The 27,610-nt window shown below is 41.2% G+C and overlaps 1 protein-coding gene across 6 annotated transcripts in view; it reads right to left on the bottom strand.

Moving 5' to 3' along the window:
* PDE8A (phosphodiesterase 8A) overlaps positions 1-27,610 on the bottom strand; it is a 153,668-nt gene that overhangs the window by 36,798 nt on the left and 89,260 nt on the right. For all 6 annotated transcript variants that reach the window (XM_048317769.1, XM_048317770.1, XM_048317771.1 and 3 more), the window contains exons 2-7: positions 7,344-7,400; positions 4,779-4,969; positions 3,554-3,610; positions 2,076-2,133; positions 586-674; positions 276-354 (exon numbers count right to left, since the gene is read on the bottom strand). In XM_048317769.1, the coding sequence (XP_048173726.1) occupies positions 276-354; positions 586-674; positions 2,076-2,133; positions 3,554-3,610; positions 4,779-4,969; positions 7,344-7,400 (531 nt within the window). The remainder of the gene's footprint in view (positions 1-275; positions 355-585; positions 675-2,075; positions 2,134-3,553; positions 3,611-4,778; positions 4,970-7,343; positions 7,401-27,610) is intronic.

Genomic DNA, 27,610 nt, shown 5'->3' with positions numbered 1-27,610 from the left:
TATAGAGGAAGAATGAATAATAGAGATAATCAAAACAAAAAATAAAAACAAGAGAGTAAATCCTTATTCATTCAGAAACAACAATCTCCCTTAAAATTTATTTGATTTATGCAAGACACTTTAAATTCTGAGAAAATTCTACTCTACAGCTAAACCCACTTCAATCTTTTAGAACCATTAAGTTAGATTAGATTCTTGTGCTGTAAGAAAGAGTAAGTGTAATCATAGAGAAATAAAATACAGAGCAATTTTCTGTACTTATGACTGGAACAAACCTGTATTACATGGTCTTCACTTGTGATCTCAATGGCTTCTTGACTTTTCTCTAATGCTGTAAATAATGAATTACATGCCCTGGAGAAAAAAGAAAAAGGCATCCAAAAATTTTTATCCATTTAATTCTTCTTATATATGATAATAAAGCATTACAACTCCATACTGAATAATGCTGTAGTTTAGCAATTAAGGTCTTTTCTTCAGGGAACTGACATTCTATAATTAACTACTGCAAATTAAAATAAATACTCTATTAAGGATGTGGCTGAATTGGAACTTTTTTGTTGATAAGATTTTTGGTAAAATTACCTTAGTTTGAATTGTGCCTGCACCTGTCCAAATTCCAGCTGAATCAACTCATTGTAACAGGCCATTCTACTAGAATTTTCTATATATCTCTGCAAATAAAAGGTTAGAAATATTTCATTAATAAACATTCCTGTCTGCAAGGATTTGAAGCTCTGTTTCCTTTTGCTTGCTAAAGAACCAGAAAAGGAGTAGATAAGCCAAAAATGAACATGCTGGGACATGAGCAATGGGAGAAGATTATTTTTTGGTACTAGCTTTTCAGGTTACTGCATTTTGAAAAGGTGACAGATCCTCATGGCAATGACGTTCAACCAACCTGTTTATTCTCTGTGATTGGCAGCAGGATCAATGTATTTTTTAAAAATCTAATTTTAGCTTTCATGCTACTTTTTTAAAGTAACAGTGAAAAAATTGTCGGGTCTCAAGTAATTAAAATTTGAAATTATGATGAGTTTCCAATTGCTAATACCCCAAACTGTCTATATAGATGAAAACAAAATCTCCTGTCAAATATACCTTTATTGACTTTGGGGCTTTTAGAGCAATGCTCTCAGTATCTTTCACTTTTTAAAAACCATTTCATATTTACCAGGTATGAGCCTGAATCCTAAATCTTTGTTCACACTGAACTGCCACGGACATGGATAGGTTGGGAGGGAGGATTGATTATCACAGGTAAGTCACCACAATCAAAGCTGCTAAACAAAATTTTCTATGCTTTGCCATTAGCCCCATCTCCAAGGCTCTGATCCATAAATAATTCAGAGCCTGTGCTGAATTACTCATGTACCCACTGGAATGACTGTTCATATAAATGCCATTATCTTCAGGCTGTAGCATTTCCTGGATTGGGACCTTACTAGAAATAAGCAGATGGGTGCAAATGGAATGTGATGGGACAGCAAAAATCTGGTGAGCACAACCAAATATTCTGAATTGCACTCTAAATCAGGCCCATTCTTGTTCCATTGTCAGCTGAAGGCAATAAGGAACCCACTTAACTAACACTCTAATAAACACCTTTTCTGCTTAGCTGGAATAGTTGCCAAGGAACGGATTCAATGCAATACTTTTCAGGTGTCTCCAAACAATAGCTAATGGCACTTGACAGCATCTGAAGCCTGTTTACAGATGGGAATTGGCATTTGATAGAAGAAAGTTCCCACAGCACATTCTGTTGTTCATTGCAAGCTGCTCTCTGGCTCTGCCACAGCCACTAATCAATTCTGTCAATGTCAACTTTGCAAGGAAAGGATCACGTATTTAACCTGAAATAAATGTATGAAGTAGAAAAGCCTCAGACCCACTTCTTATGGTCCCAAGAGTGTCATGTCGATGTTCAGAATTGGAACACAGAAGAATGAGCAGCACCAAAAAGATCTACAGGTGGCATCACTGACACAAATGGTGACTGACAGCCAAAATTCTGGAGAGTTTCTTGCATGACAATTTGGAAATGTCAGAGCAAGCCCGCCGAGTATAGCACATACCCTTGTGAAGCCAGCAGAGATCAGGGGAAATATTGATGACTCTTCACGATCAGTGTGCCTTTGAAACAAGGAGGATAAGTCAGAGATTATTTTTGTAATCAACTCAGACCAAATTTCACAATCCGTTGATCTACTTGTACCCCAGATGTCACACCAAGGCCAATACTGCCAGATCCTTACAGGATCTAAGAATAAAACATATTTTTTGTATTTTTTATAAACTTTCATCTTTGGCATGGATAAGCCAAAATGTTCTTCTCTTTCATGCATGTAGTGAGCTGCTTACATCAAAAAAACCCCTAATGCTTCAAGGAAACCAATTAACGAGTTAGGTCATTGGACTATTCCCACTTTTTCTGTACTGGATCCTTATTCTTTATGCTGTCATTAGTCAGAAATGTACTTGAAAGTCTACACAGCCAAAGTTCTAAGAAATTACTTGTTATCTCAATGTACCAAATCTCAGACGGGCAACTCAAGGTGCCTGAATGAGGATGGACTTCCTAGTGTTGCCTACCCACTGCCTTCTAGTAAGTCACGTTTGAGACACATTCCAAAATGAAGTATCTGAATAATCTGGCCACACTAACTGTTTAAAGACACTTCAATGTATGTGAATGTCTGGCTGGAATCTGGAAGAAAGGCCATTATGTGAAGTTTCTGTCAATAAGCAGATTGAAGCTGGTCATGTTTAGCAGATGGCACAGTGGCTTTTATTTATGCGTGAAGTTTTGGATCTTGAAACGTTTAATTAGGGTCTTTTCTTTGGTAGAGATGGTGGTATATTTTTAATGGGAAATTTCAACACCTCAGAATTAATGTTTTCTGAGAAACAGCCATCCCCAAATTATACTTTGAGGAAATTACCTTTCAGTTATTTAATTTCGTTAAATATGCTGTAATTTAAAAAAAAATTTTTTTAGTTTTACATTATTTTATGACACTAGTAATATTTTCAAAGGAGGAGGAGGGGAACAGCATATGTAGTTCTTTACTGAGCTGTCATAACCTCATTTGCTTTTAAAACTTCTGTGGTCAGATGATACTTTGTACTGATCAAATTGTTCTGTATTGTTTCTCATACTCAGCAGATCTCAGGTTTTTGCTGAGATTAATCATATTGAAAGGCAGATCAAGAAAGGTTCAAAACACAGATCTGTGGGACAGTTTTGTACAGGATTTTACAGAATTTGTTTGAAATATACTCTGAAAGCCTGCAGTGATGGGGGGAGCGGGAGGAGGAAGCCAAAACAAAACCCAAAGTGAGACTCTTTAACAAAAACCAGAAATTAACCAATTAAACAATTAAACCATTTCTGTCCCAATCCTATGGTCAAGAATAGTAAAAACTGTGGTACAGCACATATTATTAGCACAGTAAGAAGTTCTAATTCAGGTTTTTTAATGTAGTGTTTACTTCTACCATGATAAGATTTACAGTTTTGCTCACACATGAAAGTAAAGATATGAGTATTTACCTTTGTACTACACAAATAATAACTGTATTTTCGGAGGCTTTCGTTGTTCTGATAGACCTTTAAATAAAAAGCAAACCATTTAAATTTCTTTAAGTTCACATTTCAGAAAACATGACTTTACAGAATCTTCATACAGTTGTTTGCTTAAAATATCTCTTTAAAATAGTTTAACAACAAACCAAAAGTCAAATCCCAAGCCTGCTGCTAAGAAAAGAGAATAAATTATGCCTGAAACTCCATGAACACAGATTAATCTACAACTCAGATACTCTCAGTGGGGGAATGGCAAAAAATATCCTCTCTGAAACAGCTTATTATGAACTTGTTTGAAGGGCTTGGCCTCACTCATTTCAGGTGCATTTTACTGAATTCTGGGACAGACTGTTAAAAATGCAACAAGGGGAACAGCGCTGCTACCTAGTCTTGGCCTGACAAAGATCTTATCTACTTCCTTCAGTTCAGCAAGAAGAGCCTTTGCCTCACCACAGTCCCCAGGGCACACACTCTGACCCTGCCACCCCACAGACTAATTCAGTCTAGACACATTCCCAAGGGCAATTTCACTGCAAAGTCACTGGAGCAAGGCACTGCTGCCTGTCCTGTCTCTGTGGAGAGACTCACAAAGGCAAATCCTTTTCTCCTTTTTTTCATACTTTACAGCGGTTTCTAAAATTATTTTTGGAATCTGTTTGCAATTTTGCTCTTCATAACATATTTTCAAATGTTGTAGATATGGAAACGTGCACACCAAACATTGCCTGTTTTCACTGGGAGTTATTCAACAGCAAGTGACATTGCAAAATAATTAGAACCTAAACGAAGAGAATGAATTAATTAAAGTGCTTGGTGGCACATGCTATCTTTACAGCTGATTTACTGTGAAAACAAGGAACCAGGTATTTGAAAAAAAAATAAACAAACAACCAAAACAACAAAAGAAAACCAGAAAAATACCCAACAGTTCATTATGGCAACAAATTTGTACACTGTGGCTCCAAGCCAGATCAAGCTTCAGAGACCCTAGCACACAACCAAAAATGCTGCTGCTGCTATCAGCTGTAAAGCACTGAGGTAACATTATTTGATGCTGCCAGTGCACATCTGTCCAAAGCCAAAAAAAATCAATGATGGATAGAGTTTATAAGAAGTCATATAAAAGCAAAAAAAGCTTTGATGACGTGTTAACTGTATTGTTAAGCATTAATTACACTGGAACAGTGCTTACCTGCATAACGCTTCTGCATCAAAGTATCTGGAATGTCTATGGTCAATAATGATAATGTCATGGTGTTTATCTAGAAAACATTCTAGCGCAGACTGAGGTGTCCTGGCAATATTACATCGAAATCCAGCCTTGTCACACGCCCAGCGGAACCCATTACTCTGGTCATCCTCCTCAGCAAACACTAAAAGTACCTGAGGCAAAGACAGGCAGTGGATCATCAACAACAAATCTTACACTTACAGTAGATTCTGTGACTTCTCCCTCTTCTTAACTTGTTTTTTAAAGCCACTTTTGAGGCTTAATCCACTGTTTTTAACAGAATTGCTTTCTACAGACCACTGCTTTTTTTTATAGTTGTCCATATACAGAGGTGTTTCAAGTGGGTGAAACAGTCTGCCAGAGCCATGCATATCCACATGGGAAGAACAAGTTTTGGAACTGTCTCTCTTGTCATTATCTACAAAGAGAGCTTAGGCAACCAGCTGAGACAAGATGCCTGTGTTTCAGACAGCGTGCATGAACCAACAGTGAGTCCCCTTCACTGAAACTGTCTCACATGCAACCTTTTTCTTGGGGTTTATTTTTCTTTCTGGGATCATATTCCAGAAAAGGGAAAACAAACAAACAAACAAACAAACAAGCCATGGTTCATCTCGTGTGAATCAGTATTTAATGCTGCTCCAATGGCATGATGAAAAATGTGCTTTCCTTTCCATCTCATCCTAATTCCCCAAAGCACTGGATCTGCCCACTCTGTGGGGTTTCTGGATATTCCAGACAGGAAATCATAAGCAGTTCCTCTGTATATGGAGGGTGTCCCTGTGTGACTCCTACACAAAGCCTGCCATGGGATTTATATCACAGAAGGAGATTATCATAGCTGAAACCCAGAACTGGAGGTCAGACCTATGAGCCAGTATTTGCTCTGTCCTAACTTGCCATGTAATTGCCAGTAACTAATCTCTCTGAGCCTCTTTAAAATCAACACAATGCCTACAGACTGAAAGTATGATAAGGCCCAATTCCCTTAAAATGCTTTTCCAATTCCAGGATTTAATACAGTACAGAAGGTGAACAAAGTCTGCTAAGGAAGCCTCTCACTGATGTGATTGTGCTTTGCGTCAGGGTAATGTTTTGCAGAGGAAAACTTCTTTTGCCCCAAAGAATGCAGCATGGCAGACAACAGATCTATGCTGTGTCAATTTTGGGGATGACTCAACACATGCAGCCTTTTGGGAAAAATGGATAACTAAGCCAGCATTTGGCCTATTGTCCCAAGACAATCTTTCAGTAGTTCAATCAAACCACAGTCAGATGCTTTGGTCAGGCAAAGTGAAGCACGTGTAACTCACATCACATCCCACTGCTGTTTATATTCTGCATGATTTTAGGAACTCCAGTGCTGTTACACTTTGGACCAGGCTGGTGAAATGTCTACCAGTAAATCTTAACATTTCCATGTACTGCATATTTTTGTAAGAATGAAGAACTTTGCACACATTCAGTTCAGGTTCCTTTTATAGCAACCTGCAAAACTGTTTGCAAAAACATGTCATACTTTGGGCTAAATTTAGTGAAGTTAATCAATAACACCCCTAAGAGGGGAAGAAAGGGTTTCAGCAACAGCACAGAAAGTCAGCAGATCTGAGTTGTGCAATTGACTCTGGCAAAAATGTGATGTTGCCTACTTTCTTCCCTCATACCTGCCAGCTATATTACCAGGATAAATCAGGAGCCTTTCAGAGTGGTCTACGACTGGACAAAAGTGGTACAAGCATTAATAACAATACAGGGGGCAGAAATACTCCATGACTAGTCTGATTTTACTTGGAGAACAGCTGAATGAGGATGTCCTAAGATCTGATTTTTGATGATATCGCTGTTCTGACAATAGCTCAGGAAGACGTTGAACTGCAGTTCTTACGACAGACATTTTCAAATTGTTAGGTCCAGATTGCCTCTACTGAGGAATTTTGCAATTACTGACTGAGGAACAACTTGGATGATTAATGGTTCAGTATGCCTTGGGATATGGGAGGATTTCCAAAGGAAGTCCACAGGAGTCATATATCTCCAAACCTCACGTTCATCCCAGGCAAAATGAGGGGGAAAATGACATTAGCCCTTTATTAATAAAGGGATAAAAGAGGATTAATTATTGTCAGTCAGTAATGAATAGCAAAAAAAATCATTTTTGCCAAGCTCACTTCATATCTTTTGTAATGATATTGCAAGTTTGGTTGTCTTAGTACCAGTTTGATGAGATTTTGATTAAGAATTTGACTACCAGTAAAATACAAAATGAGGCACAAACTAAATTGATTACAAGGTAACTAGCATAAAGAACAGACAGCTCTATGAGCTGAGAGACGGCTGGAGAAAACAGGCAGAGATTTTAGGATATTACATAGAATGTCATGATAAAAAATCTGTTACGTGCACATTATCTCTGGAGCAAAATACTCTGTGAAGATCTTTGTAATCCGAAAAATTCCAGTCATAAACTTTAAGCTAACATCTGTGATGTTTTAGAAATCAAGACTTCAGTTTGGACTGCTGTGTTACCTGAAGTTGATCTTGATGAAGTCTCATAGGGCCAAACTGCACATCTGTTACCGGTGCCTAGAAGAAATAAGAAAGAAACTTACTAATTCATTATATCTAAGGAAGGAGAAAAATTATCTCTGTTATCTCTCTTATCTACCACTGTCTGGGGGATATACTGCTACCATTATGAGGCTGCTTCTTCATGAGGGTCTTGTTCTGGTTTAGTAAGTTCATATGCTAAGCTGCATTAACAGTTAGGAATACCAAGCTGGTCTTCAAGTCGTTTTTTATTGTTATTTTAAATGTAAACTAACAGATTAGTCATGAAAGTCTGGGAGACAGATTGTTATTTTTCCGTATCTTCTGTATCACTCCAGCGGTTCTGCAAAACATGGAAGTGTTTAAAAATTGCTTCTTTTAAAGTCCAAAAAAGCTTTAAAGCTCTGGGAGAAATGCAAAAATTCGTAACTCTTCTCTTAGAATTTCAAATGTAACAGGTGCCCGAATTTCACATCTAACAGGGGCCCAGGGGTGCTATTTAATCACTGATTTAATTTCCCCAAGAGCATTTTGCTGCATTCCCTGCTGCCCGCCCAGCCCCTCCAGGGAAGGTTCCAGAACTCAGGGAAATGTTGGGATGAAGCATGTGTTCAGCATGCAGCTTTGCTTCGAAAACCCCTGCGAAAATGTTGTCATATGGCACACACTTTTGGCATGTGGGTGATTCCCACACTGGATTCTGTTCAAGTAACACAGTTCGGTTTAGGATGCATGAACTGAGCCAGGATCCTTCCCCCTCACTTGTCCCTTAGTGGGAAGGAGGGCGATGACCTCAAGTGCTGTTGATCACAACTGCTTCTCTTTTATATCATTAATCATTAATCAAACTTCAACATGAATGACTCTTCAGTTGGTATGAGACTACTTCTAAAGGAGTTAAACACATAAATACAGAGGAGACTCTAACAGGATTACATAGGTTCAGTTCTTTGGGAATTCCCACCAGGCAAGTACCAGCACTTCCAATGTACTTAAATATTCTTCACCTCTTGTCCTAGAAATAAAAACTAAAAAGCAGGAATAACAGTGTTCCCGATTCAAAACAGGAAACAAAGTCCAACCAATGGTCCTTGGAGCCACATAGACTCTTCAAAAGTAACTGGAGTAAGAAGCCAGAAGAAAATAATCTTTGTCAATGCAGTAAGTGGTAAATGTAAGGCATCTCTGGACTGAAATGTTAAAAAAACCAAAAGGGCTGTTGAGCACAAAGGTGGTATTTTTAGATTGTTCTTTTTCAAAATTAAAACCACACCTGAAGATCAGACTTATTGTTTTGCAGCTTATAATTCTCCCAATAAGTAGTTTAAAGAATCATCAGCACATCCCACAGAAAAATCTTTTAGAATTGCATGCTCCACTCCTTCTGTGACCTTAATGCTCCGCTGCTCAGCCCTGAGAGTGTCTCATTTGTGATTTTATTTATCAACTTGGAAGTCATCACTGCAACATTAAATAAGCAAGAAACACGAGTCGAGGAAAAATGGCAGCGTAGTGCCTAAAATGCACGCCAGGAAACAGTGTTTGCTTAAGTGGGCCTTTAAGAGCTGCTCTTAAAATGACATGAAGGGGTTTCAGATTGACTCAATCATTCTGGTCAGATCAGCTTAGTTTCTATACTCTCCAGTCTTCTTTTTTTTTTTTTCTGATTTTGAGACCAAAAAAATCTCACTTCAGTTGGAAAATTCAAGCTGCTTTACTCTCCCCTGTGGTATATCATCCAATTATTCAAACTCTGCACTACAAAACAGCAAAGACTTTTGCTGATAATGCACACAGCAGGAGGGAATCCAGCTCTTTTGCACCAGTGTTACTGACAGTAACTACTGACAGTAGTAACTACTTGTCCTGAATCAGTAGGATCAGCAGAAGTGCCTGAAGAACATGGAGGGAGCATGTCAATTGAGTAAAAGATACCTTTTACAGTCACTTATCTGACCAGAACTGTACTTCAAATCAAACCTTTAACTTTTTTTTGTACACTCCACCTGCCAGCATTAAACAGTGAGTACTCCGTGTCACCGGGCGATGGCCTGAGCTGGGAGGTTCAGATCCAGAGCTGAACTTCAATGGCATCTGGGGGGATGCAAAACCCCATCTACCAGGCCAGTGTACCCTTAGACTGTCAGTCCCAGCCCAAGGGGAATTCTAACAAATGAGACAAACACAGCATTGCCAGTTACTGCTTTTCAGATGCTTCTTTCTTTTAAGAAGTTTGTGAATGAATAGTCATCAAAGTATTTGAAGGGGTGAGCTTGAAAAACACTTTTCTGCCAGAAATCTGTGGGTTTTGCTGTGCTGAAAATACCTGTCTATGCACCATTTAAGCCTAAGTCACAAGAAGTGACCAGATGAGATAACCTGTCTTGTTACACATTAACTCGCTGTCCTGAGTAGAATCAAAGCCTTGGTCTGCATCTCAGCCAGAAAATTTTGGTGAACTCCAGTTAATTCTTAATCCTGTTGAAATCTGTTCAAATAACTTGATTAATCATTTAAACTTTTTGTGACTGCAGGTAGCACTGGGAAGTAACATGCTGATTAAGTATTGTGTCAGAAATCAAGGCTGCAGCAAGGATTAGCAGAAACTCTCAACTGTTGCTGAACTAAATGAGCTTTAAAAAATACCTCTAATGCTGCAAGCTGACAATGAAACCAAACACAGCCAAAGCTCTCATGGATAGTAACTGCACGAACACATCTTTATCCACTCACACCTTTTTCTACTTCTTCCTTGGAATTTCTTTCCTAGTTGGAAAGCCCAAGTACATTTTCAGATTGGCAGACACGACTTAGGCATGTGACAGCCTTCCAGGCAGGCACAGATTGGGAAGAGTGTCTGAGAAGACAGAGGTAGAACTAGTTGTGGGTTCCTGGAACTGGCTGTGATAGAGCTGGGTCCGTTGCCAAAGAGCTGCTGACGCAAAGTCCGTAAGCAACAGCGTGTGTGACTGCGGCTCTTCAAACGCACACACAGCAGCTGCAGCCATTTTACATCCCCTGAACCACTGCTGGTAGCACTCATTTCTCCTCAAATCTGCCTTTCTTATTTGAAAACTGTATTTTCTGTCCTGTGGAACCAGCCCCAGCCCTGGCACAAAGTGGGGTCCATCCCAAGGCAATGGCCTTAGCCATAAGTGATTGACAGCTTTCAAAAGGGAAGGTCATCCACTGACCGCTGTGAGCAGCTCAGCACTCGCCAGAAATGATCTCTCTGTTGTAGCAGCTACATTGCAAACACTGAAATTGCTGATAGAAATAGTTCATGTTTCCAATGCCCTGAGAAAAGTGAATGTCGGGTAAATAAAAACAAGTGAAATAAGCTCTAAAAATACAGACCTACACAACTCTGACTGATCTGACTGAAGTACAACAAACTCAGTGTTGACCCGACATAACCTGGCAAGAACTTCTTTCTGGGAGTCATTCTTCATATTTTACCCAAACAGAATCTACAGGAATGGTCTGTTCATCACTGCTGGATTGTTTTTGCGTTCTCCCTACAGCTAGAAAAACTTGAAATGAACTTGCTCGATGAATAAATGCAGAAAGGAATAAAGGGTGGACATAAAGCCAGCTTGATTCACATGCCCCCTTTGGTGATAAATTGCCTTGCTGGTTACAGGGACAGATCTTTGCAGCCCATAGGTCTCCTGTTTGCTAGAAGTGGTGCATCCTGGCTTTCTCCAAACATCTCTTACCATTGGAAAGGAGAGCGCACCTAAAATTTTGGGCAGAATCAGCTCCCAAAAAATCCTTTGGCTATTAACTCAATGCAATACTCCTGCTATGGAGGCACAAATGCATTCCTTCTGGAGGCTGATTTTCTTATGACACCTCTTTGCTGAAGTTTTTGTGGGAGGTTTTAAAGCAGAGCCCTGTGCAGCCCAAGGCAGCCCTCGGCAGAGCGGCTGCTGCAGCACTGCCCACCCATGAGAGGGTCTGGTGGGGAGCTGCTGGTGCCCCAGGGAGCAGGAATGCTCCCCTGACATGCACAGGGCTCCATCCCTTCCTTTCTGCCACAGCAGGAGCTGTGCTGGTGACAGGAATGACTCCTACTCTGAACATTCCATGCACAGCCCTGGCCTCCTGATAATACCCCTCCCTAAAGGGCAGCTGGGAGCACTTCTGCTCCTGCTGCTCTTCTGGCCTTTCCCAGGTGAGCACAGCTGCTTTTTCCTGCAACTCACGTGAACAAAGAGGTGCCACGAACTTTTGCTGAATGGATTGCAGATGGAAGCTGCTGCTGGAGGGCAATATCTGCGTTCAGTGGGCAGACAGTCAGAATCTCTGACTCACTGTAATATATGACAAATAGCTACAATGATTAGACATATGACTTCATTGCTGGTCCTAAAGGAATACAGCCAGCAAAATTCATCATTTTCCTCAGATCAATGTTTTAAGACATCACAGAAAATTTTTTTTCTTATTTTAAAATACATACTTAAAATTTCTACATATACTAGGTACATGATATGAATCTGCATGGGTTGACTCATCACAATAAGATTTAACAGTCTTCATTATCAAGATATGCTGGAAGCCGTAGGACTGTTAACACAAACTGAATTTTCATAATTCTAAGAAAAACAGAGATTGGTTTTACAAAGGAAAGAAAATCCTTTCTCTTAACCTACCATTTTAAGCACAGATTTATCACCCCAGAAAACAAAAGCTCCAATGAACTCATAGATTTATACCATACCTTTAACTTTTACTGATTCAGGTTCTATTTGCTGCAGAAATTTGAATTCTGCATGATAATAGACTTTCTCAGAGACCTTAGCCAAATCCTCCTGGATGCTGAAGGCTGGGAAATAAACAATTTCCTACGAACTGGCATGACAAGGTGCAGGATATTGTCCAACCAGGTCATACCAGCATGGTGCCTCCTTCTCAACAGAGAGCAGCTTTGTGACTCATTGTAGCTCATACTTCTGGGCAAGAAAGTCTCCATGTTCAGCGTCACAGTTCACATTTTTCTTTGCTTATAATAACATTTACCACTTTCTGAAGTACATGAATACTAATCCAATCCATGTTCATTTACCTATTTCTTTCTCCAGTGAAATGCACCTAAGCAGATGACCTAAGGCTCAGCTTCCTATTTTCCATGCACTTTCTGCTAGACACTGAACATCACTGATCATGTCTTCCTTGCAGACTTTGACAGCACTATTTTGTTACCAGCTCAGCATCGGTACAAGTAATGTAAAATGCTGTCTGAGCAGATCTTCCTAATGGGCACAACTGTTCAGAGCATAAAATGAATTTTAGAGTCCACAGCCTGAATTCCAACCTGGTTAGCAACAGTGAAATCCAGAGCAATTCCACCAAATACAAGAAAAATATGCTGGCTTTACTTTAGTGTAAATGAAGTGGGAGTCTGGCTCTGTGCAGCTCCTTCTTTTGTTGTTTGGAGGCCACAACAGTTTGAATAAAGAATAAGAGAGAACAAAGTGTCCAAGGTTTCTGCCTTTGCTCAACAGATTCAAGGACAAAGGTAAACTTGGCCTTCAAAGACCCTGTGCTGTACAGAGTCAGTTTATTCTTTGCTGAAATACAAAGACAGGAGTTCTGAAAGGCAATTAAAATTTACCAAAATTGCTCTTCAACCCAGATGAAACCTGCTAATTCCAGCCCTTGATATTTTTTTCCTATTTCTGCTTCATATAGGATGTAGATAAATGCCACAGACTCTGAACTCATAAAGCACCATTCTGACTCAGTGCTTTGATAAAATCTAGCATTCAGATTAATCTCAATCCCGTTCTCACTGATGCATCTCTCTGAATGAAACAATACAGATTTATATCTGTGTCACAAGGCCTACAGATCAGCCGATGTTTTGTGCCAGTGAAGTTTTCCTTTTATCTATTTCCTATTTTAAATTGATTCCTAGAAGAATTATCTACACTGCTGCCACGTAACAATACAGCAGACAGTTAGTGATGGGGTAACACACTCTCTGTTTTCTTAACCTGTTTCTTAAGTTTTGGTGCACGTTTTTGAAGCAGTTGTACATAAATGAGCTCTTGAGAGCCAAACTCTGGCCTCTGGTTCACATCATTAGCAACACACAATTTTGACAGCTTGCAGTTTTTGTGAGAAGAAAAGCTTTATTGAGTGTAATGAGTTGCCAGAGCTCTCACGTCAGGCTGCTGGCCCTTCTCTCTGGGCATGTAAACCAGCCACGGGACTCACTTTCTTATTCCCAATGAACTGACAACACCTTTACTGCTCCAAAATCCAGCCCCTCTTCCATTACTCAGCCTGGGGGCAATTTTTGTGTTAACCCAGGTCCTGAGGAAGCCTCCCAGGAAGTTTACACCCTGGTGGGACTGGGACTGCTTTACAGGAGTGCCAGCACACAACGGCGAACATGAGGACTATCCCAGCTCCACCAGGGTTCTCCCAGGCACAGCTGGTTTTTGGCTGTATGTTCAGTTTGCCACAAATGCCAACCATGATTATATATGTTTGTTTGTTTGTTTGTGTTTGTGTTTTGGGCCTGGTTCCCTACTGCATTTCCTCAGTGCAGTAAGTGAAGCCAACGTAGAACAGAACTGCAGCAATGCTGTTGGGAAATCACACTTGCTGCCTTCTTGCACACTTCAGATATAACCAAGAACTCCCACTTTCTACTGTTTGTAAGTTCTCCCCTTATTCTTTACAGGAAACTTTGGTTATCAAACTGCAAGCGTAGCACATGCAAAAGTGAATCATTCAGTTTGGTTGGGAATAATTAACGATGCTGTCCCAAAGTGACTCTTATTATCATCTCACTGTGGTAAGGCCTGGATGGCCTCTGGCCCAGATGAGTGGCCCACTGTGGTCACGTTGTACAACGACAGAAGAAAAAGCCAGTCAGCAGTCCCTGTCACTGGTAAAGGTCTGAACTTTTACACAGAACATGCTGACAAACTGGGGGACTTTTTTAGCTCCTGCTACGGTATTGAAGTGATAAAATAAATGTCGTTATCGCTTAGCGTGCCTATGGAGCAATTGCACAGATCTCCAAACTTGAAGAGGGAGGTTGCTGGTTTCATTTTGACATTCAGAGGAACTCAGGCACCAAGGGAGAGAGGCAGCCCCAGCCCTCCTTGTGCTGAGCCCTGGCACCCCTGGGCAGGCTATCCAGTGCCCCTGCTTGCTGGCCAACCTACAGCAGCAGGCACTGGTAGTACTGGGTATTATCAACCATTAGACTGATACCTGGGAAACACCCACTTATTTCTGAAATTCAAAATTATGTTGGTGATAATTCAAACAAGTTATATCACATCTTGGTAACCACAGCAGTCCTGTAGGTGTCTAAGCTAAGCAGACACAACTCCAGCAAAGCAACTGCAAACCTCGCACTACATACTTACACGAGAGTCCTCACTCTCAACGAATCACACAGCAAAAAAGGATGGAATATATCAGCCAAGTCAGAAAAAGAGAGCCATTTACTCATTAATCCACACTGACTTTTCTGTCCAATGAGAATAAAGTTGAACAGAAACCAGTCCTCATATCAAAAACTATTCAAATCCTGCAAGTTGTATTTGCTGCAGCATCTACCTGATTCAAGGTCCCCTTTTAGACCTGCATATTATGTATAAGCACACTGGGCTTGAAATTCCATCTACTTGTCTGTTTGGAAGAGAAAAAAAATGTGAATCATACACTCCACCACAACAAATGTGAATAACTTTAATGTTGGTCTATGCCTCGTGGTTGTCCTTTCACCAAATGCTCTTCTGACCAACCAGCACAGAATTTAAAGTGTCCTAAGTCTTCACAATCTTAAGATTTGAGATAGCTCACTGGGGTCTTCATTAAGGTCCCACTTTCTGACTGAAAGTGCTGGCAAGAATTTCTCCATTCAGGCCAAATATGCACAGAACTTTGTCTGGAGGCTGTGAGGTCTCCCCATATTGAATCCCTGGGCTGCTCACTAAACTATAGTCAAATATTTCTGTGTGGTGAGGGCATGCTGTGGAGCATCTGTAGTTATATCCTGCACTAAGAGAAAAACAGCAGCTTAACTGATCTGGCCTGTACTTTAGAAGAATTTTTTAAACCCTATAATAATGGTTTGCTATACATAGGTTGCAGAAATTGATGCCTTTATCAATGCAACAGGAAAAAAAAAACTAGTATGAACATTTTTCAGCTGTTCAAACAGGAACAAAATGTGCAACACGGAGAAACTGAATTGTTTCAGATGAAGAAAAAAAAAAAGAGGTCATCTTTAAGACACTAGCACCTAATTCCATGTTTTATTTGTTTCTGACAAAATTCAAGTGTCAGATAGAATAGAACCCTGCACCTCAGAGCACATGTCCTGCAAAGTCAGGCATCCCTGGTACTCTGGGCTTACGTGCAAGTAAGGCTTGTGATTGCCTCTGTGAGATGGCTCCTCATGGGCAGCTGAACAGGACATCTGGGTGGATATTGCAACTTGCTGAGTTTCAGCAGCTCTTGCCTTGGGCTTCAACAACTCTGAGACTGCTCTGTTTTCCCTCTGCAATCAGGACCAGCCACACTCTATCTCACAAAATGCTTCAAAGGCAGCCACATAAAAACAATGTGCCTAGCAACTCCCAGGAGGCTGAGAGACTTGTTTCCTCTCCCTTTTCCCCCTCAGCTGACACAAGTCTGGTTATTTCACTGGCTGGGAGAGCTGCAACTGAGCTCCGGGGACCAACTCACTCCTCCTACACCAGCACTGCTATAAAAGGTTCAGCGTGCTATCCTCTCTCATCTGTTGGCAGCAGGAACTTTTACCCAGATGCAAAAGCTAGCCAAGTCAACAGAGAAGAAATTGGTCTGTAAGTCTTGCAGGTCATCAGCCAAGACGTGTTCAAAATCTGAGCATTAAATATATCGGGGTTCTCATAACTCCAAACAAATAAATGCAGCCTTTGGCTTTACCAACATCTTTGTCTAACGGGAAAGGAACTTCACACTTGCCTGCTGCCGCCTCAGGTGTATTAATTTTGCAGGCAGGCTGTGGCTGGCTTTCCATCCCCCCCACTTGAGCCGACACTTTAGTACAAATACTACATTCTTCTGGCCCAGAGGGAAATTCTTCCTGCCTGCATTTTAACAGTTGAGCTGCACGGCACTCTGGGAGACTTAAATATGGCACAGTAGTTCTATTGTTTCATATTTTTAAAACTGCTTGCTCTCTTGTGATTCTGCAAGATCCTGAAGTACAGCAGTAAGTGATAATCTGTTTCCTATCTATCAGCTAGTTCTCTTTTTTCTCATGGATACCACTTACTAGTTTTATTTTAGAGATGACTACAGATGTATCAGAATACAACAGAACTCCATTATCAGTTTTCGTTTTTTCCTTATGAATTTCAGCAACAGTTTTCTTTGAACCATCTGGATTTGAATAGACTCATCTGACTAAAAGGAAGTTCCAGTCTACCAAGAAGTTTTCCAATTACTTTATGCCAGACAAACTTCTCGTGGCTTGATCTACCAACACTGCAATCGTCACGAACAGACCAAGCAAAGCAAGAGAGTACAGCCCAAAAATAGAATAATCCAGTCAGTGGATCTGCTAGGCTTCCTAGAAGATCTCTGTTTTGTCCTAAACCTCCATTTGTTAAGGAATAAACTTGCTTTTTCGCTGTCACTAGTAACACATCTTTTTTGCTGGCACAGTTCAGACACTACTGACCACAGTAATTTTTTCTACCTGCTGCCATCTCTTATCTTTATCTTACAGATCTGCAGCCTCTGCATAGAGTGGGCATCCTGGATGTGCCAGTTTAGTCCTCCAAGACTGGATGGGGACAGTACAGAGCTGCCTCCTTCTCCTCCTCCTTCCCTATTCTCCAGCCATCTGCCACACACACCTTCACACAGCTTGCTCAGATGTCTGTGAGCCTGCTGGACATCACCAGAATTCTTTAGGGTCCAAGAGGTGTGCTCTGCCCACCTTCAGGATGCACAAACTCCCTTGTGCTCTATCCAGCACCCTGCCTGGGAACTGCTCTGAGCAAAGGCGCTGTCTCTGAGATGGGAATTTGCAGGTAGAATAAATGCAGAGTCAGTGGGACAGCAGCCAGTACAGTACTGATAATAAACATTACTGTGTTTTTGTCTGTTGAATACATGTTTCTCAGACTGAGTGGAACTGTCAACTGATACTTGAGAAAACCAAGAGGAGTTCTTGGCAGTCAAACCTTTTCTAAATAGGGAACTTTGTCTCCAACAAACGATGACTTGAGACAGCAGGCATATCCAAGATGTCATTTTAAAATCTTGAGGAAATTCACAGTAGTACATTGTTTTTTTCACTCTAAGGTTTAGCATTAATTTTGCTTGTTCACAGCTATAACCAATCCAACAGACCAACTTCAGGTTTTAGGATAAGGAGGAAAACAGACAAAAAAGATTTAAGAGTCCTGGGGATCCCTTTCTTTTGACCACTAGGAACTCCACTGGCTTCCTCTAGTACAGATGCCTCTTCATTCCTGAGGACCTACAGGGTAGTTTGAAACCTGACACTGGTTTTCTGCTTGACTCTGGTTCAGTAACACACAGTGCTTCTGCCAGCCCACAGGCTCGTTAAATATCACACGCCTGGGATGGGATCACGTTTTTTTTCCTTAAGTAGAGTAGAACCTTTTTACTGTTATGCCAGTTTATCCCCCTAACTCTGCATGTCTTTAATAAAGTGGGATTTTCATTATAATCAGAACTGCAATTAAGTAGAATTTATTGCAACAAAGCAGTTTTTCATTCTAGTTTTCTTGTAAACATAATTTCACTCTATCTGGATTTGTGGTAGGCATACTCCATTTTATTTCATTTAAATGAAAAAAATCTGTGTAATTATACTATTATCTTTGATACAAAGCAATCTCTGCATCTTCTGCCTATGAGTAACATCTTCTTTACAAAAGAACTGCTGGATATGACAAAGAAGATGATGCTAGTATAAAATAAATTATTATTTTATAACAGCAGCACGATTTTCTCCCTAGAAACTCACAAGCAATCAATATGTTACAAACTCCTAGTAAAGTTTCACAGGATTGAAGCTGTGGCAGCTGAGGCCTCAGCAGAGCAGTCTCCCACAAGGCAGCTCTTTAATAAACAACCCATCATCAAGGAAGCCCATAAAGCACTCTGACACTGTAGTCCTTAACTGGGAAACAAATCCAGCTGGGTATCAAATATCCACTTTAGATGCAATCCTGCCCTACTGTCCAAATATACTCTCACCAGGTACCATGTCTGCATTTCTCAAATAAAGTACACAGGCCATAATTATCCAGATAATAATCTATAGATGTTGAACAGCCTCATATAAATTATTTAACCTTCAGATTGCCAGGAAAGAGACACATCATCTGGAGATATTTGCATCAAATACTTTTACAAGTTGCATGGCATCAGTGCAGCTTTGTCACAGAGAGCTGCTGCAGTCACAAAGTTTGAAAGATTTGGAAAGATCTGTAACACGTGGGGGGCTAAGAAGATGCAAAAACACTGAATAAATCTTTAATGTAAACACATGTTCACCTGCAAACTGCAGAGCATAAGTGCTGTATAAACCATGAACACTTATGAGCACACAGCCAGCAGTGGCTGAAAGGTGCATTAGGTTGAGCAGACGTGGTCTTTCCATGTGTGATTCGAAGAGACACTGTAGAACAGTGCTTGTCTTCCCTAGAACATGCGTGGGTGTCAGAAAATGTTTTCTCAGAAGCTTTATCAGACTCCTCATGTTATCAGTCCTCAGACCTTTGAGTGGGCCCTTCCAACAGGGCATGTCTGGACACCAGCACCACGTGCTGCCTCTGAAATGAGCAGGTTTTCTGCTCCTCCCAGCAAGGACTGCAAAATTTGAGCAGAGCCGAGACCAGAGCAGCAAAAACAACTTCTTAAATATTAGGATCACCAGGTGCCTACCACCTTCTGCACAATTTTATTGACACCTGAATTTATCTGGCTCATCTAAAATGGTCTGGTGTTGCAACTGAGAGTGGCACAAATGTTTTACAACAGGAACCAGTGCTGGAGCTGTGCACAGGTGGCTCTTCAGAGCTTCACACGGCACCTTCCAGTCAGGCAGCGACATCCTCATTCCACTTGGACAACAGTGAGGAACTAAAAGAAGGAGCAATATGAAAGAAAGAGGCTCCACTTACTCATTATATAACTAAACAGTGTCCACCTAGGCAAAACCCTCATGATTAGTTGCAAGGAAAACTGGCCTCTATCCAAAATCAATCTCCCTCGAGATCCAAATCCGGGCATCAAACAAGCCTGTTTAATCTGTTTTGCAACTATCCAGAATATGTTTCTCACTCTGCTGATTTTCCTAAGGAAAGGATGCAGCAGGCCTGGGCCTTCTGTTGAGAGTGTGAAAGCTTTATGCCAAAGAACAAACAAGAGAAAATAGACATTAAAGTCCTGTCTGGCGACACCATTAGTAAGTTCACAGCCACCATTTCCTTCTTCCTCCCCTGCACCAAGTGTTTCTTCCCAGACAGTGATCCAGACTGCTGATAGCTCTGGCTGGGAGCTTTTACCAGAAATTTTAGCAGGAAATGTTAATTTGCAAGCCTCAGTGTCCTCCCTTGGGGAGGATGGACGCTGTATCTGCAAGACCAAACTGTGGGGACTTAGAGCTCCTCAGAGCTGCCTGCAACAGGCAGAAGAGAAACTCCTCTGTATCTCCAGCAAAGCTGAGTAAAAAACCAACTGTACTCATTTATTTTCTTTTGACTTTTCCCCCAAGCTACGAAATACTGGGAAGAACGTCCAAAGCAAACAGAAAAATTCTATTAATGAAATATGCAATTTAGTGTAGTTTCATGGCCTGACTCTGAGCTCAGCCAGACTTCTAGGACACAAAACCTAGCTGAAAATTCATAGAAGTAGAATAAAGCAAAACTATTGCTTGGTGTAAAAATTATACTGCATTTCTATAAACCAGTTTAATGGGAAAGACAGCCTGTGTGAATTGGTAAATAGAACACATTGCAAATAAATTAGGTATCAAAGATAAATAGTTTTTTAGTATAATGTCTCATGTAAGCAACAGAAAGGTAAAAGCAGACTCACTTTATTAACAGTTCCAATAAAGCTACAGTAAAAGTATAGGTCACTTTGAGAATTAAAAAAATAAAAGTAAACCTATAAACTCACTGAAGAATGATGCAGATCTGACTCTTTAAAAGTTTATTACTCAGATATATCACCTGATTTCTTTTTCTTCCTCTACGAACTTTGAGCATAAGGCTGTAACTACTTACTACAGATGCAGGAGAGAACAGTGTCCTTGATTTTGGAAGCTTTTTTCAATCCTGGGAAGTTTCATTTGACTTGTTTTATGTGTTTGCATGTTCCTTTAAGCCAGGACAAATGTTCTTACCACATTCATATTTGTGTGGTTAGCAGCTTTTTCTGCGTCTCCTTTGTCCTCATCCTCTAAAGACAAAACAAATGGTGTGCTGCTCAGTGTTGAACTTCAAAATTTCAGTAATAGGTTGCAGCAGGAATATATTTTGACTAACTCTATGAGCCACTACCATGTACAGTCTAAGCACCTACCAGGGAACACCACAGTTCTAATTGTTTTCTTCACGGCTTAATTTGAACCAACATGTTGTACTCTGAATGTCTTCAGAATATACTGTGAGACACATAATTTAATCCAGTTATATTCTGTAATCCAATTTTGCCAAGAACCTCCAAATATATTCCAACAAAAAACTCCCTTATGTGAAACAGCAGGAACACGTTAGAGGTGGCATCAAACCACTACTCCATTAGATGTAAATTACTCACAGTATGTTCCCCACCAAAACAGAGTAACAAAATTTGCAGGCCACAGTATGAGGTTGTACCCAGAAATACTTTCCAGATGAAGCAAGCAAGATTTGCAGTGGTTTTGTGACACAACTGACAATTTCCTGCGAGTGGAAGGGGTTATCTGGTGCGTTTGCTGCACGGATTCTGTGTCCTTGCACATCTCCTTTTCTGAGTTCCACACAAGGAAAGCTAAAGAGGCCTCTTGGACAAACCAAGGTCCATCGTCACTCTCTGTGTCCTTCCCTCCCTGCCCAGCTGGCCCTGAATGCTGGGTAATTGATCACCTGGGAGTTCCTTTGTCAGACAAATCCAACAAATCCATTGCCAACTGTGTGTGGTATTCCAGCCTCATGCCCCTCTTCATTCTTAAATAACACAGCCCTGCCATTGCTACCCATGTGCTCTTTGGGAAGGAAGTGAAGCATGGCTTGTTTGTACCATGAATTAATACTACTTACAACATCTAAGACTAATTTAAATGTTTTACAAGAGAAACATGCCCATGTTGGGAAAAGTATTTTTCTGATACTGTAAATATGAAGCCATGGGTGTCACAACTCACATTGCACATATTACATTTCTACTTCAGACCAAGTTTCAAGACAGAATTTTGCAGTGTTTATGACAGTTTAATAGCTTAACTAATGATTTTGCTTTGCAATTCTGCTCTGTATTTTCAGCCCATTCTTTTTTTTTTCTAATCTGCATGGCACATAGGGCATATAGAATTACTGGACTGCCTTGCTATTTTTTCTAGACTAAGAATAATCTCCTGGCTCTGCCAGTCAAGGAAAAACACTTCTTCGCCCAAGTTTGACTTTGAGAATTAAGCTACAGCCTTTGCAAGCAGCACTATGCAAATCAGTGTTTCCCACATAAGAAGCTTTTCACAGTCTGCAGCAAGAAACACCTTATGATAAGTGCAGACCTATTTTTTGCAGCACATTATATCATACTTTCTTTCTGAAATGTTCCAGTATTTCCAGCATTTCTGTCATACAAGATTATTTTTATTTTCTTTTAAATCTAGTTACTACTGTAATACTGTACTACAATGTTCCATCATTGCAGTGCCAGCCAGCACCTCCCAGTCTCATCTGGAACTCTCTCAGTTTCATATTGTTAGAAGAACTTGTGTCCCTTTGACTGCAAACCACTGGCAGTGGTGAGCATTCATTTCACTCTCTGTTCTGTCATCTAACACAAGACTGAACAACTGGAGCCCCAAGCTGATCATATCAGCACTCCGGGAGTTAGAGGCAAACATCTGGAATTTATTTGTTAGAAATAAAATGAATGACATCTTTTCAGGAGTTTTAGCTTGCACCTGTACTTACAAATCTCCATGAGGGCCATTTATGAATAAATTTAACCAGGAGCAGAAGGTAGAAGGCTCCGATTTTGAGCCCTTTGGCTCAGTCCCTGTCAAGGGCCCCAGGAAGAAGGCTGGTACTAGGATGCCCTGGAGACAAAATTCGATGAGCTCTCCTCTTCCACTGCAGGATAAGGAATAGACTGTATTAGGCTTTCTGGGCCCCCCATGCTAGCAGTGCCCACGTGCAGACAGCTGTGCAGAGAGGATGGGGAGCACAGCTCCCCTGGGGCCCTCTCCCCAGTGATGCAGAGGTCTATCCAGCCTTACAGTCCACACAGGCAACTGGGAGCTTTGTCCAGCTTTGCCACGGAGGAAATGTAACCCTGAAGGTGATTTTTGTTGCCTGTAACACCATTAGAGGTTCAAACTTCAACTGAAGCTGTGAAGGGGAATGAAAAAGAGCACAGGAGAAATTTAAGGGGACAGTTCTGCAAAGGGAGGCAGAGTTCAAAAGAATCAACCACCACCACTGTTATCTGATGGGAAGGCACAAAGATACAGGATGAACCTCAGAAAACATGGAGAGGAGGGAACAGGGAATACACAGAGAGGAAGAAGGGCAAGGGAGAAACAAAGAGATAGAAGCCCCTGCCAATTGTTTGGATGAAGTGTTACCTTTGCCTAGGCACTGAACTCATTGTCTGCAGCCATCTCCTTTCCTGCTTCTTTCCTGAGCCTCCCTCAGCACAGACAGTGCTTGTTTCAAATCGGAAGGTGACTGATGTGGGTCCTGCACTATGGGCAGGTCCGTACCAGGGACGAGATCAACTTCTTTATTTTCACTTGTGCAGACTGCAAGGTTTGCACTGCAAGCATTTACCTGACTGAAGTGCAAGTCGACCACATCTTACCCAACTGTCTTGGAAAATGTTCCTGTTTAGGCATTGGTATGATTTTATTGAGACAAGCCCATTCAAAATGCAAGCACACGCCTGGAGATATCTGGAAGGTAGATTGTACCCATGGCTGGGTACTGCATCCAGTCCATCTCTCCATATACTGACTACGGGCCCCATTAGGGATGCAGGATGCTGCAAGAACAGGAACTTGGTATTGCAAGGGAACCCTCTTACATTCCTTTCTAATAGAAGATACTCTGAGGCAAACAGCATTTTTGTCTCCGCAGAAATCCAGGCATGAAGATGTCAGAAATGATGAGGAGAACTCAGCATTTCAATGAGGTGACAGCCCACATGCTCCACACTCAGTGCTTCACACACTCAGACTATTTCCAGTTACTGCAAGCATCGGAGTGAGACAGTGCAATAAAACTGAATTTAGTAGAGAAAGGCAGTAGGCAAAATGTTCTGGCTGTACCTTCTTGTAACAAAAACCTTTAAAAAATAAAGACAAAGTCAATGCCCCCAATGGTGGGACAGTTCCTATAATCCACTGCAGCATACCCTGTAGTTCTGTCTGTCATCAGATACTCCTGGATTTTTTCAGTGCTCTGCAAGTTGATTCCAAATGTTCTATGTTGTGGGATTTTTCTTTTTCTGGTGTTGTGGGGGAGGGGGGGGTTAAAATTTTTGGGGGGAGGGGGAGTTGTTCTAATAAAGGAGAATCCTTACAAGAATTGTTTTCATGAAGTGATCAAATGCTTTTTGCCAAGTACACAAGCTCTTTGGAGAAAGGAAAAATTGGATTCAGGGACAGAGTAACACTATGCTGGGGGGAACCACTCGGAGCATGACAGACCTGCAGAAGAGAGGGGAGCACAGGACTTGGATACCATAAAGCACACAGCATGCCCTATTTTTCCAAAGGTTAGGTGGGTTTTTAACAATAGGTGCTCCCTCTTCCTATGGGTGACAGGAGGCCAGTATGACAATGTTGGTGTTATCAATGAAAGCGCCCCAAGCTTTGTCTGGAAGACCTGTTGAACTTACTAAGGTCTGCTCTTGTCCAAGTGGAAGTTAATGACCCTGTGGCACTGGCCAGAACACAAGCAAACCAAAAACGTAAGGGGATCAGCGCCCTGGCAGAGTGTCAGCACTCCTGAGCTCAGCACCAGACTGCTGCTCTGGCAGCAGAGGAGCTATTGATGAACACATTGCTGGCAGCTCCTCTGCCTGCAGAGCTACAGCACCAGCAGCAGAATGCTGTGAATACCTGACAGAGGTGTTTTCACACATACATCACACAGCACCACATTATAAACTATTTCAGGCTGCTCCAGGAAGCTGCTAACATAAACTCATGGAAAAAAAACCTCAAAAGCCATTAAAAACCCCCCCAACCTGAAACAAGTATTTTATCACTGCTCAACGTTTGAACTGTCAGCTTCATCCCCCGGGCAAGTAGGCAGCTCTAGTTCACAACTGAACACCTACTTTATTTATTTAGCTCTGCTGCATTTAACCTTACATCCTGTCTGCTGGGTGCATCCGGCTCCACGGATCTCCACGCAGCAAAGCCTGAGCATAAGGTGGGGGAGCTGCTTTCCACAAGCCAAAAAACAGGAAATTTGATGACATTGTTCAGTGAGCAGACGTCAGCAGAGAGTGATACAAAAGAGTAAACAACTTCCTAGCAGCAGCAGACAAATGGGCCGGAACTACTGGAATCCTGTGATGTCTGGTGCGTTTTGCATGAAAATTATTGTTCCAGTGAAATTGGGAGAGATCTTTGGCTGATGCAAATTGGAGCTGCTCCCTAAAAATATAGGAACTACACTGATTTTGTCTGTTTAATATCTGACTCCAAGTCTTTACCTGTCAGATCCTGAACACATAGTTTTTGAGAATTCCTATTGTTGATATTCCACACATTTTGCAAATAATCTCATTATTTTAAAACACACAAAAAGATTATTTGAGTAGAAAGGGTAAACTTCAGTGAAAGTATGGAGGGGAGTACCAGTAATGCAGGTGCCACTTCATTATCATCCTGTCTATGCAATGGAAATATAGACATATGACCTATAATATTCTTGTTTAAATACCTTGATATGAAGGAAGCACTTTGCTGGTGGAACCACACAGTAGGTATGACACCTCCTTTTGGATTTTCACTGTGGAATCTGCTCTCTTATTTTCCAGCTACAGGCAAATGTCAAATGTGATCCAAAAAATTAACCTGTCAGGTAGGCATGCAATGACTCAAAGCCAGGTTACAGTAGGTAGGAAGGGAATGTAAGGGAGGATATTTTTGCTCCAACAGAATGCCATTCTGCCCATCTCTGTCTGGTTTAAAGGTCTCTTAACTGCCAAAAGTAATATTTGACCAGTGACTACAAACATGGAGCTTCACTAATGAATTCCAATCAACTGTGTCAAGAAAGATGGTAACCCCTGGAAAAACTCTCTTGCCTACACATCTACGTGTAAAGAGACCACCAAAGCATGTCATTTTGCCTTTTGTACCACCACTTTCAAAGGGACGTAGAGAATTAAGTGCTACTCTGAACAAGTTAGTTCTTAAACTGTTGACAAACAAGTCAGACCAGGACTTAGCTGGGGCTTTATGACCTGGAAACATGTGGGGACCTTACAGGAAACACACAGGGATGTTCCCCATGGGGATGCAATTCAGTAGGTGCCACATCCAGGACTCTCATCTCACCCAGGTACCCCCTCTAGCCAAAATCTAAGCAGAACTGATGAAAATTAGCAGCTAAATTTAGAGCTGTCCATAAGACTGCCCTACTCCCAGTAAAAGAGAGAGAGAACAACAGGAAAGAGCCAGATGCTTCTTGCCTCTCCTTGCCAAATTCTCTTCTCTTTGGAGACAAAAATGTACAACATAATCCTGGGGAGGAAGACACACCAATAACCATGTCAATGCTGCAGTCAAATGATAAGCCAAACACACTGGGCCAAATCTATCTGCAATATAACCAGTGATCTGAGCAAACTTCGTTCTTCCTAAATCCTGGCAAGTAGCTACAGGCTAACAAATGGATAGGCAAAAATAAATAAATGCATGCACCCAAAGAGCAACAGATGCCAATAAAACCCAGCAGGTCTATAAACACAACAAAACTGCTTTTCATTCAGCACTCTACCTACATCAGAATCTTCCTGGCTTCAATTAATTTGTTCTTTCAGCAGAGTATGAGTTTGCACCAGTTCTGTCATTCTTCCCTGACTCCTCGGTTTGAATGTAAGAATTAAGGGCTTAGAAAACAAACACCCCTCTGAAGCTAATCATTCTCAATCCTCTTCTATCTCCGCTTACATGGTGAAATTAGAAGTATATACATCACTAGCAAAAACTTCCAAGAATAAGCAAATCAACCTGGAGGAACTCCAAAGTGTTTATCAGAGAATGATATTCACCTGGGTGTGCCAATAAATGTCAAGAAGTCAGTCATGTCAGAAGACAGGTTTTCTGCAAACCCCACAGGGCTTCAGGATGAAATCATTATTTTGCTACAACTCCCTTTCCAACGTTTCCTTGCACTGAGGCTTATGGCTAATGCATGGCTAGGGAAAAAGACCTTGCTCCGACCTGCAGGAACAGCGATGACGGTGCTGCGACACGACCCCAGTGGAGGTACATGACTGTACAAGCCTGTCATCCACATGGCCCACTTATTTAGGGCCTTCCATTGTTAGGTTCTGATTTATACCACTAGAGGTGACCAAAGGTAGACAGCATGTGGTTTTAAATATAAATGAAACCATGGAATCCCCTTGTGTGCGGGCACAGAAGCCAGCACAGCACAGGAAGGGTGGGTGGCTGTGCTGAGCTCTCTGAGGATAGGGGTTAGTTACTATCTCTTCTCAACAGGATCTGGCAGAAAGGACAGCAATTTCTACAGGAATTCCCTCCCCCTTTTAATGGCCTGAGGTCCCAGACTACCAGGTATGCCACAAAACACAAAATGTTTCCAGTTATCTCTACAATGCCATACTGCTGAGATTGATTCAGCAGCCAGGCCACTGTTTCCTGCTTTTTCCTGTGCACCTAAGCAGAGAACTCCTTTTGGCTTTCTGTGCCTGGGATCTGTCATTATCACCCATGTTCAATTAAATTTATGCATATGATTTAATTTAATGGAGGTGTACTTTGA

The sequence above is a fragment of the Corvus hawaiiensis genome, chromosome 13 (genome assembly GCF_020740725.1).
Source record: "Corvus hawaiiensis isolate bCorHaw1 chromosome 13, bCorHaw1.pri.cur, whole genome shotgun sequence".
Classification (NCBI taxonomy): domain Eukaryota; kingdom Metazoa; phylum Chordata; class Aves; order Passeriformes; family Corvidae; genus Corvus; species Corvus hawaiiensis.
The sequence above is the reverse complement of the archived record's forward strand: the minus strand, read 5'-3'. Positions and strand labels throughout refer to the sequence as shown.